General features: G+C 42.5%; 1 protein-coding gene across 1 annotated transcript; it reads right to left on the bottom strand.

Annotated features, from left to right (window-relative positions):
* Window positions 1-800: 800 nt before the first annotated feature.
* sh3bgrl (SH3 domain binding glutamate-rich protein like) lies at window positions 801-12,765 on the bottom strand. Its single transcript, XM_041048530.1, has 4 exons — window positions 12,507-12,765; window positions 3,991-4,176; window positions 2,122-2,202; window positions 801-1,730 (listed from the first exon to the last, which is right to left on the bottom strand). Exons 1-4 carry the CDS (start codon window positions 12,549-12,551, stop codon window positions 1,695-1,697), a joined length of 348 nt encoding a protein of 115 aa, XP_040904464.1. The 5' UTR covers window positions 12,552-12,765; the 3' UTR covers window positions 801-1,694.
* Window positions 12,766-13,573: the final 808 nt, after the last annotated feature.

Below are 13,573 nucleotides of genomic sequence, written 5' to 3'. Positions count from 1 at the left end.
GTGCTCTCTTTGAGCTTCAGACGTTTATTCAAAAACCATGTGAGAAGTGTTGACAGGAATCATCTCTCTAATGTGAAACTAACAGCTCTTAGACAACTGACAGTGGCCCACAGCCAGACACTGTTTTTAAGTTAGTGTAGTTGTGTGCACATCCACAAAACTTGTTGCGATTGTGATTTCACTGTGCAGGAACTCCTTGAATTGGGATTTATTTATTTAATGACACACTGTATTTTTTTCTAATTATCAGATGTTATTTTATGTAAAATCTTAATCTGAAATATAAGTAGTTTCCGCAGCAGTCAGACAAAACATGGCGAAGTTCAAGGAACAGTGTTTCCCTCTGAAATGTAGTGAAGTAGAAATAAAAATTTTAAAAAAGTACAAATACCTAAAAATTGCAGTAGATGAGTATTTACTTTCGACCACTGCAGGTTGCAGTTATTTAAGAGGCTGGATAATATTCTGGGGAAAATTTGTAGAGTGTTACAAACCAGATTGTAACTCTATGAAAGCAGAAGAGGTGACTTCTCTAAAACATACCTGCCACTTCCACTGTTTATATTTTAAGGCTAATAAAATCAGGCATGGCCATTATGTCTGTTTACCACAGCATGTTCACTTAATATATGTTCAGTGAGAAAACAGTCACATCCTGTAAACTTAAAATCATTCATTGTATATAAGAAATAAGAGTTTGTTGTGAGGAGGCAGGTTTTATTTCAAATTTAGTCGACTGTGTCACCATTAAGACTTATTTCATGAGAATCACAAGTGGGAAGGAGTATCAAGAGTCATGCTTGCATTTGAATTTCCATTTTATTTTAGGGAAGATTTGGACTTATGTAAGACAGGGATTTACAAAACAATGTGAAACAGGATGCCACCAGTGGAATGAAACAGCTATTCAACTCCCCTAGACAACAAAAACTGCAAATAATGAAAACAAAAGTCAATTTCACATCCCTCTATGTTTGCATACTTGTACATTTTGGCATGTATTATCATTTTCAAACATATATCATCTCGTAGAAAAAAGTTTGCTATTAAAACAGCATTAAGACAATATAAAGTAAATAAAAACACAGAGAATTGGATTGTATTAGATAACTCCTACAGAAGGTGCTGCAGTTTTGGCGACGACATGACTGTGGCAGGAGCACGACGCTGGATTCAATGTTCCCAGAATTCAATTCGATGAGGCTTGTACTGATTAAACCTGTCGGGTCACATGGATGATAATAATGTTTTGTGATCTACATGGCTGTTAACATGGGTGACGTTCTCTTGGCCAAACAATGAATCTGTGTTACAGTTTTCAAGGTGTGCACATTTCCTTGTGCCTCATGATGTGTTGTCAGTACAGAAAGCTACACAATCATGCTAATGGTAGACTGACATGTCATTAGGCCAATAGGCTTAGCAGGCTGAGCTTAATGGAGGAAGCAGAGCTGTTTTTAGATACCCATAATGCTCTACTTTAGTACCTCCTTTCACTACAGCTGACAAGGCACAGCTGAACACGGAGTAATTAAGAAAAAGAAAAACACACTGAAAAATCAAAACCGTCCACATATTTATAAGCTAAGTGAAATGTTGCTTTTTTTTTTTCTGGATGTTTTCCAGGTCAGTCTGGGTCCAGGGCTGGGTCTAGGTCTAAGCCTGAGGTCTCAGGTAGAAACGGTGAAAAGCTGCTACTGCTGTGCTTTCTTCGCTAGAGCCTCGGCCTCCTGGAGAGAAACAGAGGGGGGGAGAACGGAGGACAAGAGGGAGAGAGTTTGTTATATTAAAATGGAGGATACTGGTTTATATATCCCCTGCCACAGCTCTGAGGAAAACCCCTCTGTTTCTATGGTAACTGGCACACCTCCCTGTAGTTCCTGTTGTGGCAGAGAGGAGGCACCAGTGTGCAGGAGTAAGAGGAAAAGGAGCCGAGGCCTGCTTGGGTGTTAGATTATCATGAACAGATGTATTATGTAATATGTGTGTTTTCTGTATGAAAATAGGATAAATATATATTTAGGCACACACGCCACTTTAACAGGAAATATGGTTGGGGCTGTAGGGATGCAGTTCAAAGAGAGGACAGATATCAGTGTGAGTTTGTGTTCAAAAGCTTACCTTAGAGCCCGGGGGAGCAGTCAGACCCAAAAATGCATACACAGCGTTGTCCTCTCTGGCATCAAAGAAGGCCTCATAGTTCTGAGAAAGAAGAGGAAGACAGAGAGAGAGAGAGAAAAGTTCAGCAGATCAGTTCACCTAAATCTGAACTGTAACCTAAGCAATGACAGTGTGAAACAGACTTTGGAGCAGCGCCTGATGGCGACAATCTGAACCTCAAATGCCACAAGTCTGTGAGAAACAGTCGAGGTTGTGTCATTTATCCAAGGACAGGCCTCAGGAATCAGTCTGATAGGAGGGTATTGTCTCTGAGAATGCAACCCAGTGCAAACAAACTAACACATTCACCCATTTACTGTTTAGCTGTCTACAGGCTCTCTCATTCCTGATCCCTCGCTCCTTCTCATTCCATTGTTTCCCTCCTTTTTCTCCCACACAGACACATACCAGTACACACACAAACAGATTTTTCAAAAGGGGCCCTACAGTTGCAAGTATCCTGGGAAATGCTGTTCCCTTTGTCTGTGACATTCAATACAGCCCATCCTGCATGTGCGACTTCACTTCCAGCCATCCATTAGCTGCACAGCATGATGCCTCAGTGCACTCAGGCTAAGACCCCTGTGTCTATCTAATGGGAGTGACACAAGACAGAATGTCAGGGTGAATGGCAGAGTATATCTGAGCAGGGTCATAGCCAGGATGTTAGAAATACTGAGGCCAGATGCCCAAAAAGCCTCCTTTACAATCCCCTAAGACATTTCTGAACAGCTCCACGCACAGTGGTTTAAAGGAATAGTTCAACATTTTGAGAAATACACTTATCTACTTTCTGCAGAGCGATGGATTAGAATACTCATAGATTAGAAGATCAATACCAGCCTCATCTGCCCATTAAATATGAAGCCAAGTGACAGTTAGCTTAACTTATCTTAACAGAGACTGGAAGCAGGGGGAAACAGTTGTAGATTTGTTCTGTCTAAAGGAAAGAAATGTTAGCCTAACAGCACCTCAGCTCAGTAATCTACACATTACACTAAGTTTGTTTAATGTGTAAAACAAATTAAAATAAAAAACTTGTTTTAATGGGGCCCACTTGTCGTACTTGTGCTTGGGTTTTGTAAAGATTAAACAAACAAAATGTAACGTAAGCTTTCGGCAGTTTTTGTAACCTCTGAACAGACCCAGCCGAGCCATTTCCAGTCTTCATGCTATGCTGATCAGCTTCATGTTTAACATTTAACAGACAAAAGAGTGATACTGAACTCTGAAAAATGTTGGACTACTCCTTTAATTTGCTATTTAGATATATTACTGCTCCTGCCAGGAAAAATATAAAGCAGAAAAATGTGAAATTCTTTAGATTCTTATCAAATATTATTGAAATTGTAAAGCAGCCTTAATTAATTCTTTGGCCACTTGGGGGAGGAAGAATATTAACATTAGCAATTTTTCCCCTTATGACTGACCTGCAGCAAACAGCAGTTTCCTTTTTTTTTTTTTAATAAACTCCAGCACATATGGAGGAACATTTGCTTTCTGTTTCTGTCCACCCGTCAGATGTAGGGCCACAATTCACTCTCATTTTAGCTCTGGTTACATCTCCATTTACATCTATCTGAGGGATATATCCGGTTGTCAGAGAAAGTTGGTGTGGTTGATAAAAGAGGTGAGAGGGTTTTAAACATGTTAAAAAAGCAGAACAGCAGAATCTGTATTGAAAACCCACGATACATGATTCGTGTGTAATGAGGACATAAGCTTGATATTGGTAGATACAGTTCTGTATGTAACCTTTCAGAGTAGTACAGTAATTGCATGTACAGTCATGTGCCAACAACTCAGGGCATCTGTCTGTGTGTGTCTCACCCCGCAATATTTGCTTTCATTAAATATCTGTGGGGGGAGAGGGTTCCCCGTGGCCGGCCTGGACTCCTCTGGAATATTCTCTCTCATCCACTTCCTGTTGGCCTCGTTGGCCGCGATGTCACACTCCTCAAACTCGATCTTATTGGCCGCCAGGAAGCCCATCACATCCTGCTGCTGCTTTTTGATCTGCGTGCGGGGGAGATGAGAAAGGGGAAGTTGTCAGTTAGACATGTGTTAATTTCAGCCGTATGAGGAAACATAAGGGCCTCGGTTCACCGTACTGCCATCAGTCTGCTGCAGAAATAAGGACACTTCTCTCCTCTGCTGAGAGAAATGACACCACAGAGATCGCATGCTGCTCTGTTACTAAGTTACCACTCGTTTTCTGACAAGTGAATGAAGTGGTATAAGAGTATTGAAGTGGGTGATCTCAAGCAAGGCTAAGCAGGGATGGAGTGTGTTTTATCTGCACGAAAAATGCCAAATAACAAGGAAGACGGCAACCCCAGAGACTGGACTCCCACCATAATCTTTAACAGGAAATGTCTGTTTAAACTGTTTAAAATGGAACCATTTCAAAAGAATTTGTGACACGTAACAGAGCTTTAATTTGATAAAAATGTCCAAACCTATCTTTTTTTTTTCCTGCGAAGAAAGACTGTGCAGACAGTTCACACATGAGAGTTGCTATCTTTCTCACTATCAGAGATATTTATGCAGAGTTGATTATTTTTGACAGGCACCCCACTCTCACAGAAGGCAGTTCTGCTGCAATCGCTACAACACCGTGTTAGACATTAACACTTGTGTCATTTGTGACACTTTTAAAATAGTCCTTCCTGCTTGATGCAAAACTGCATTCTTTTTTATCTAATTCTGATTCTGATCTAAGAGCATGCAGAAAAAAAACCCTTCAACTCGAAAGGAAATGAAAGTCTGTCAAGAATAACAGTGATATCCTATGGCAGGCCTATTCAACAAGTGACCCATGGTTCAGATACGGCCCTTTTGAATTTTCCTATGGCCTGCAAGAGCCTGGTATGTGTGATATGATAAATAAAACTGAGGCACATCTCTCTGAGCTACTTTGAGACATCTGGACTATAGACATGTCAAGGATGTAAGCAAGTAGGAGTGTGCATCTTGAGTCAAAGATTATTTATGTGGGTAATCTTCGCAACAGGATGTTGTGGGGACAGGGAGGATCACGGTATGTTAGCGACAGCACCTATGTGCGGTGATTGACTGCATCAAGATTACACCCACTCCACACCTGCCATTCACTCAGTCAAACCTCACGTTGCTCTCTGGGCTGTCGAGCCTAAGACTCACTAAGCTAACAAGGAGCTTCAAAATGTCTCTCTCAAAGCTAAAGAGACATTAAGTTGATTGTTAAAGTCACTAATTCCAGAGCAGTATTTGCTTGCATGCATTGCTGTGATGAAAGAATACACTGTGAAGAGGAGCTAAGAGGAGTTTTCTGCAGGTTTTCTTCAGGGCTCGGAGAAACGGAGAAGAAAAGCACAGGGATAGCTCGAGTCTTTTCAATGGAGTCAAGTGGCCTTTGGTCGCCTTTGTATGGAACAAGAAAGAGCCATGATAGCATACCTGCATGTAGGCTGGACGCTAACCAGACTGAAGGACTTTTCAAGAAAGCTTTTTGGAAAAAAAACAACAAAAAAAACTCAAAAAGCTCAGGTCATGTCCATTGCTGTGCACAAATCAACTAATTGTACCAACAAGGCCCAGCTATGCATCTACAATATAAGTTTTTTAATTTTGAGTGAGCTTTTGGGAGGAACTTCTCGGGCTTATTCTGTTTGAGGGGACACATTACAGGTGAAGTCATTTTTCAAAAGATTTAAATGAGAGTGAAGTCGGTTTACAAAAAAGTTTGCCTGTTGGTTACTGATGCCATACAGCTATGATTGGTGGAGTCCAAAGACTGGCGGAGAGGCTGCCATTCATGAGCACAGCACCTGGGGAGCACATAATGCCCGTCATGACTTCATGACACAGTTGAAAACTTTACTGAGAGATTATAAAAGCTTCAACATCCCCTCTGAGGTGCAGTTTACTCAGGACCTGTTTTCCATCAACCCTGAAGCAGACATCTGTGTAAAAGCAAAGGAAGCAATGTCTTGTACTGATGCTCCTTTGCTTTAGAACAACAACTGCAGTCAGAAGGTGCAGTGGACTTATAGTCTAACCATGCTAGCCAATATGAGGAACTATATAAGTTACCCCAAAGGTAAGGTACCTCAAAGTGGATAAGTGGCCCAATGCTTTTTAGTGATCCCATTAACGAGAAAGAAAAGGAATGCGCATGACTGGTTTATTCCATGAAGCATTAATCTTTTAACGTTATACTGTAAGTGTTATTTTTAGCCATTAATTGATAAAATATTCTGCCCCCAGTGATTTACCTATTTGGCCCACTTGCTCTTGAAGTGGAAGAGCCCTGTGCTATAAAGATATCATCTCTTATAAAGTCAACAGTCAGGTGTGTCCTTAAGCTGCTGTGTCACAGGGTATCACAAATACAGTCACACACAGCAAGACAATAGAGATGCTACAGAATTGATATAAATGTGTATTTGGCTATATGTGTCATTGCTGCTTCTGCCTCTGTCTATATGGATGTGCATGTGTGATTTACTGTAAGAAACTGTGGTCCAATAAGCTCTCAGTGGGTGTGTGTAAGAGGGAGGATGGCCCTACAAGGCCAGACGGAAACAAGAGCTCCTCTGGGACTCGAGAGGAGGTAACTGGTCAAACACGAGCCAAATAAGGCCTGCTGCAAGGAGACACACACATCCAGCCTCTGCTGCGCGCACACACACGCACACACACACACTCCTAAAATCAAACAAAGCCATCTTAATGGCAAAAGCATAATACAGTTATGCATTTTTTAATGGATTTATTGTCTTCCTATCTGTCCGGACAATTCAATGCGAGGACTCCACCCAGCTTTATGGCGTGCAGACGAGACAGGTGGATTATTTAACAGCCATCTGCTGGAAAAAAAAACAGAGGCATGGAAATGAGGGAGCTGACAATGCTGGCAGATTAGCCGTGGTACAGTTTGAATCATTTAATGGCAGTTGCACTCCCAAGGCCAAAGTCCTAAAAACCTCTCTCTCTCTCTCTCTCTCTCTCTCTCTCTCTCTCTCCACCTGTCTGGGACAAAGCAGCCGAGTGGAACACCGTGAGCTCAAACTCTCTTTAACTCACTCTGTCTCTCCAAACACACACATGGACAGTCCTCTCTCTGGTGGAAGAATCTGCACAGCCTCCCCTTCACACTAGCTCCACGTCTTGTCTCTCATTCAACATCTCATTTGCATTGTTCACAACAGACTAACATGAACCTATATTGCTAAAATGACAAGTTAAACATAAGGATTTTTACACTTTCTCCTCTTATCTCCTTCACTCTGGTGCGCTCTGCCCATTCCCCCCCAACAAGGCTGCATTGTGCTGTTGCCAAGCAAAATTAATTTGTAGGGCAAACTGGCCACATGCCATCTGCCCCTAACTGTAATTGCACAGTGAGAGTTCCCAGCTTTGCCCCTTTTGGGCCTTTGAATTGCTCCCCAGCGTCTTCATTGGAAATCCTGTTTTTGTTTTTTTTTTATGGAAGAAACCAGACTGTCCCTGGCTTTGGGGTGTGGTAATAAACAACTACTCTTCTCTTGTTGCCTTGTATTATTCACTCCTTATCTTTCACTGTGGAATGCTACAAAATGACTCCTCAGTCCTAACTAGACAGACAGAGAGCTCTAGCCAGAGTCGAGCCTGCAGACAGTCAGGACCTGGACTCCACAAATCTGACTTCCATAATCCATGCTTTTTCACAGCTTGACTATGTATACAGATATATATTTACACGAAGCTTAAGATAATGTGAAAGCAGATAAACCTTGTCCCCGTCTTGTTTGTTTTGTCTACACGACACGGGTGGTAAGTCTTGGCGTTTGTAGCCAGGCTGTGCAAGTTGATCCACCACTTTTGTTATTTTTGTTAACTGAAATATCACAATAGCCACTGGATGGATTGCCATTAAATTTTGTACAGACATTCATGGTTCCCAGATCATGAATCCTGCTGACAGTGGTGATCCAGGGCCTTTTCCTCTAGCACCACCAGCAAGTCTGAGTTTTCACATATCCTGTGAAATATCTCAACATCTAATGAATGGAATGGACCCAAATTCTGTGCAAATATGCATGGCTCCCAGATGATGTACCCTAATGACTTTGATGATCCTCTGACTTTTCCTCTTGCACCACTATGAGGATGATTATATGAATTGGCACAGACATTCGTGTCCCCTTCTGGAGAAACTGTGATAACTACTCCCCTAGAGCCGTCATCAGATACAACTAATTTCAAATGTTTCCTTCTGATTTTAGTACACTGATACAAAAACACATGCAAACACTATTAGACACAAACAAGTTTTTTTTTACTGTATGCTGATACGCTCAGGTGAGGGGTGACCCCTGGCGACCCCTGGCGACCCCTAACCCAGCAGCCGAAAGAGAATAACAACAAACGCTGCATACTGATATGAAATTTATCAGCAATGACCTGGGTGCTCTACTTATGTGTTATCACATTCCCAAGGCAGACCATGTACACACACAAGGCAGGACGGATTATTAGATGATTCACAACAGTGAGTAAGTCTGGAATGATCACAAGTGCATTTGGTTATTCCTGCAACAATATGGTCTGCACAGCTCAAGTTTCAGATTCAATAACTGCTCATTTTTTCATTCTATTTATAACAACAATCCACAGTACAGGTTTATTTTCTGTTGTTCATAATACTGTTGTATTGCGAACAACTGTTCTGTTGTTCACAAAACACAAGGGGCAGGTTTTAGTGGAACATGTCTATTGTTGCTGTGATCATTATTTTTGATTAACTAGAGCCTGAGTAAACCACAGCTGCACCACATGTTCTTTGGTTTACATTCCACATCATCATCATGTGGGAGTTGTGGCAGAGATTCAGACCTGATCAATCCCAGAAAAAGGTCAGAGCGTCAACAGCTAGCAGACAATGGCAACACAGGCTTGGATCAATATGGTGGGGACTGATTCAATCGGTGATGTTGACTCGGGGTTTGGGGTCAGCTCGTGTTTGATTCACTCAGATGAAAAGACATTTAAACTGAATTTGTCAAAAAATCTTCACAGATACTGTTAAATGGCCTCTTTAATCTCTCAGGAGTCATTTCACATTTCAGTGCAGGAAAACCCACTCAGCAGACTAAAGGAAACATAAATCAGCCACAGCCTTCTGTGTTTGGAAGGGATCATGGTTTTGTCTTGATTACATCAAGTCTGATTTATGCTGAAAACAGTCACTTACTGGAATTTTAGCAGCAACAGTAGCCTCCACCCAATCCTGAGCTCAGAGAGCATTACAACACTGTTACAAAAGAGCCTTACACCGCTGCTCTGGCTGGGTTCCCTCGCTGCTGCCTAAAGGTGAAACAGCAGCTAAAAGGCCAAAATACTGACCTGTTATACAAACTGACTGACTCACTGCCAACTCAAGCCTGACCTGTAGACTATAAATGTCAAACCAACAGTGGACAAAGCCCAGTCAATCTGAGACTCTGAGGCAGAAAGCTTAAGATTTGGACATACACAGATACACCTCAAATTATTGCTGAATCACAACACTGTACAACACTGTGGCTGCAGGCAGTAAAAATGTGCTCTTTTCACAGACGTAGTTTCAGTTTGCCTATTTGGTTAGAGCACTAGTCCAGATACACGGCTACAGGAGAGCCTGCATGTGTGTGTGTGTGTGTATGTGAGAGAGTATTTACATGTGTGCATTTAAAAGAGGTTCCAGGTTTGCAATTCAAATTTGGCCTCAACGTAAATGCAGGGCCAGGTGAAAGAGGAATACATGGCACTGTTCTCTCAAAGATACTGTATGTACAAGAAGAAGAAGAACATTCTTTCAATTTCTGTCACAGCTAAGGTTTATAGGAGGATACATGTGTGTAGTATGACCTAATCTTTTACAAAGCCATTGGCGGTAACACTAGAAGTGTCTCCAGAGAATCAACAGTGAGTCACAACACCATTTCTTCAGGTGAATCAAACACTCTGTTTCTCATTACTGGGTGGAAATACGATGATGTCAACTCTCATTCAGTTTGCAGCGATATCACCCTCCACTCCACAGACAAGCACAGGTCAGGGGTCAGGACAGAATATAAACCAGCAATCAGAGCTTTGCTCAGGGACACTAACCCTCACTAGCTGTGGTGAAAATCCTGTTTTTGTACCTTATTATGTGACTTTTTTCTTTCTTCCTTCAAGCACAGCAACATCTTTTGTGAGTCAGGTGTGGTTGTCTTATATTACAAATAGAAGAATTTTGTCCTTCAAACTTTAACAAAGAACATGGTGATGTTTGAACCTTGATGCTACATAGATGCATTTCTGATAATTCTATATAAAATCAATGAGCACCAAAAGTGCTTGAACCCAAAACAGAAATGAATGTCTTTAGAAAATACATCGGTCTGAATAATGCTGACTATTGTAGCTTGTCAGCTGCTGAATCTGATACACGCCTCTGGCTAACTTTACACTGTCTCCCTCACTGACCTGCAATCATTTCCTAAGTGGAGCATGAGCTTCAGATGCTGGTTTTGAAACACTGCTAAATGCCTCCCTGTTTTGGCTGTTGCTCCGTTCACATGTTTAACTAGTTTGGAGTGATTGATGTAGCAGCAGACACTGCTGGATAGTGGAACGCAAATGACATTGTTGTGTGGAATCACTGATGCAATCGAACTGCAAGCTGGGTGAGGGCTGAGTGTCGACCACAATTTGTCATTCAGTAGAAAAAGCACTCCATTTCACAGACCTGTCCTCACTGCATCATGGGGAGACATTTTAAAATAAGTAGTGTATAATGTGATAGCATACCTTATATCTAAATGAACTCAAAGAAATGAGTTACCATAGCAGGGGGCATCAAGATAAAACAGACATAATGTGTTTAGGGCAGCTTTCTTTAGTCAGTACACGGCTGCTGATCTGCCAACACTTAAAAAAAAAAAGATGCAGAATGGAGATGATAATGTGAGTATAAGTATGCCTATGCAGCATTTAAGAGCACATAACCCCGTCCACTGGCAGACTCTACTAAAGACAGATCAATGAGAGGTAATGCATTTTCCCAGACAGGCTCCAGCACAGTGATGGCATCACTAGCTCTAAACTCTGACTGCTCTGACTTTGTAGGAAGCTCCGGTCCTGTAGGACTGCTGCTGCTGAGCCTTTGCAAATGTCATTTACTGTAAGGGGCAATAAAGTAAGTCAGTGCTCTGCTGGTTGATCATTTCCTCTGTGTGTGACTTGCTTGATGAGGGTAAATCATCCTAAATGTGGTCTAAAACCACAAGATGTGACAAGCAACTTTAATTTAAGTGACTTTTTATAAGGAAATTTAGGTTTGAGGCTTTTATTTCTGTGTCATTTCCTTCACAACACTTTCAAATTCTGAACTATTCAACATTTTAGTAACAACATCGACTATGAGAGAAACTGTTTGGACGGTAGAAATACTTCACATCAGAGAATATGTCAAGAATTTTGCAATAGCTGTGAGCAAAATACATTTGACAGCAAAAATAACACATTATAGCCAAAAATCAAGGTTTAGTGAATTTCTATTGTAGTAAAGCAGAAGTCTAGGCTGATCCAGACCTCCAACAAGTCCTAAACAGTGCCTAACAGTGCTGGGCTGCAGCTGCATATCTGAAAAGGGGCCCTGGAGAATTGCATCACCATCATTCCTCTCTACTCTGGAAGAAACTAGCAAAAATGAAGTTGAAGATCCTGCAGGCTGCAGCACAGTGAAGCAAACATTCAAGACTCTACTCTCTAGAGTAAGTCAGATACTAACTACCCCCCTCCCCATCAAACACACGAGCTGTCTGCCCTGGCATCAGGTGACAGAGTGGGGAATTTTAGGTACATTTATTGATTTTTTTTTACTACATGCCTTTCCTGTTTTCAGCTTTGCTCCAGTTGCACGAACACTGAATTGTCACTTGAGGAAGCACCGTGACTAACCACAGCCGAGCCGAAGTGCGTCCTACACTAAGTTACCCGCCTCAAACTTCCTCTCTGCGTCTGTCTCTGTGACAAAGTTTTAAAAAAAAAAGGCCAGAGAGAGAGAGAGAGAGAGAGTGAGAGAGAGAGAGAGAGAGAGAGAGAGAGAGAGAGAGAGAGAGAGAGGACTTTGAGAGACTCCATCTGTGTCCAAAGTCTTGAGCAGGGGCAGAGCTGCATGCTCACTGATGAGTCAGACCACTCCAGACTGGGAGGATGACAGCCGGATGGACATCAGTTAGTGAGTTCAATAAAAGTTCAGCCTCCTTTTCTATTGCCTAACAAAGCTGCACGCTGCAGATCAACCCAGCTACAACCTCCCATGCAAAAAGGCATGCCGTTCTTTTGTCCCTTACCGAAGTAGATCCAGAGGAAGATGCTATGTACACTTTGATCACCATGTTAAATCCCTGATGATGGCGCGAGTCCGGTAAATCAGCGGTTGGTCGCCCTGCTCCTTGCAGACACTTTGCAGGTGGACTGCTCGGCGGTGAGACAAAACAACAACAACAACAACAACAACAAACTTCCCAGGCTGAAACGCTGTGTGTCTGTTGTAGGCAGCGTAGACTATCTGCGCAAATGCTCCGGTTCTCAGCACTGGATGGAGCTCGGCATTCCTCCTCCGCCTCTACTCTGCCTCCCCGCCCCTTCCAGTCTCTCTCACACACTCTCTCTCTCTCTGTATGTAGAGCAATAACACACACACACACACACACTCGGAGACACGCACGCACAGAGGCAATAGGCCTATCATAATGGCAACACACTGAGGATATATTGTCTGAATTTTAGCATCGACCCCCCCCATTGTCTGCAAACCAGGCGCTGGCTATTGTTCTATAGACGTTGCACACATGCACCGCTGCAGGTGTTTTAGTAAATACAGGTGTGGTTGTGTTATAAGAGGTGATTAAGGTATAAAATCTGCTATGATTTTGAACACTTGTGAGCGCTTTTGTGTAACAGCACAGCCTCTGGAAGCGCCGTCTTTAGCAACCACACTCATTAGACGGGCTTTGTGGGCCCCCTGCAGGCGTCTACAGCAGACGACGCAAGGCTTTTCCCTGAAACGAATTTAGGAAAGCCGACTGACAAACAAAAAAAAAATGTGTCGGAGAGGAGTGGGCGCCATATTGGACTGAAACACGAAGTGAATTTGTGGAGAAATGTCTCCTTGCTAGCTGCTGCAGATGTGAGCCCAGGCTTTTAGACGAGCCAGCGTGGATGCATGGCTTTACACCGGGGCATGTTGCCCGCCGCCGGGGCCTGTGTAACGGTGCATACAGGTTAGCCTTGCGGCCCCCACTGTCTCCCTCTCAGCCTGACTCTCTCTCTCACACACAGTACATGAACACACTCGTATGAAAGCAATATGTCCTCGAATGCAATCCTTTCATTCTTGCAGGCTTCCTCCCATCTC

The sequence above is a fragment of the Toxotes jaculatrix genome, chromosome 10, assembly GCF_017976425.1.
Source record: "Toxotes jaculatrix isolate fToxJac2 chromosome 10, fToxJac2.pri, whole genome shotgun sequence".
NCBI classification, from domain to species: domain Eukaryota; kingdom Metazoa; phylum Chordata; class Actinopteri; family Toxotidae; genus Toxotes; species Toxotes jaculatrix.
Note: the sequence above shows the minus strand (reverse complement) of the source record. Positions and strands in the feature narration are given on the sequence as shown.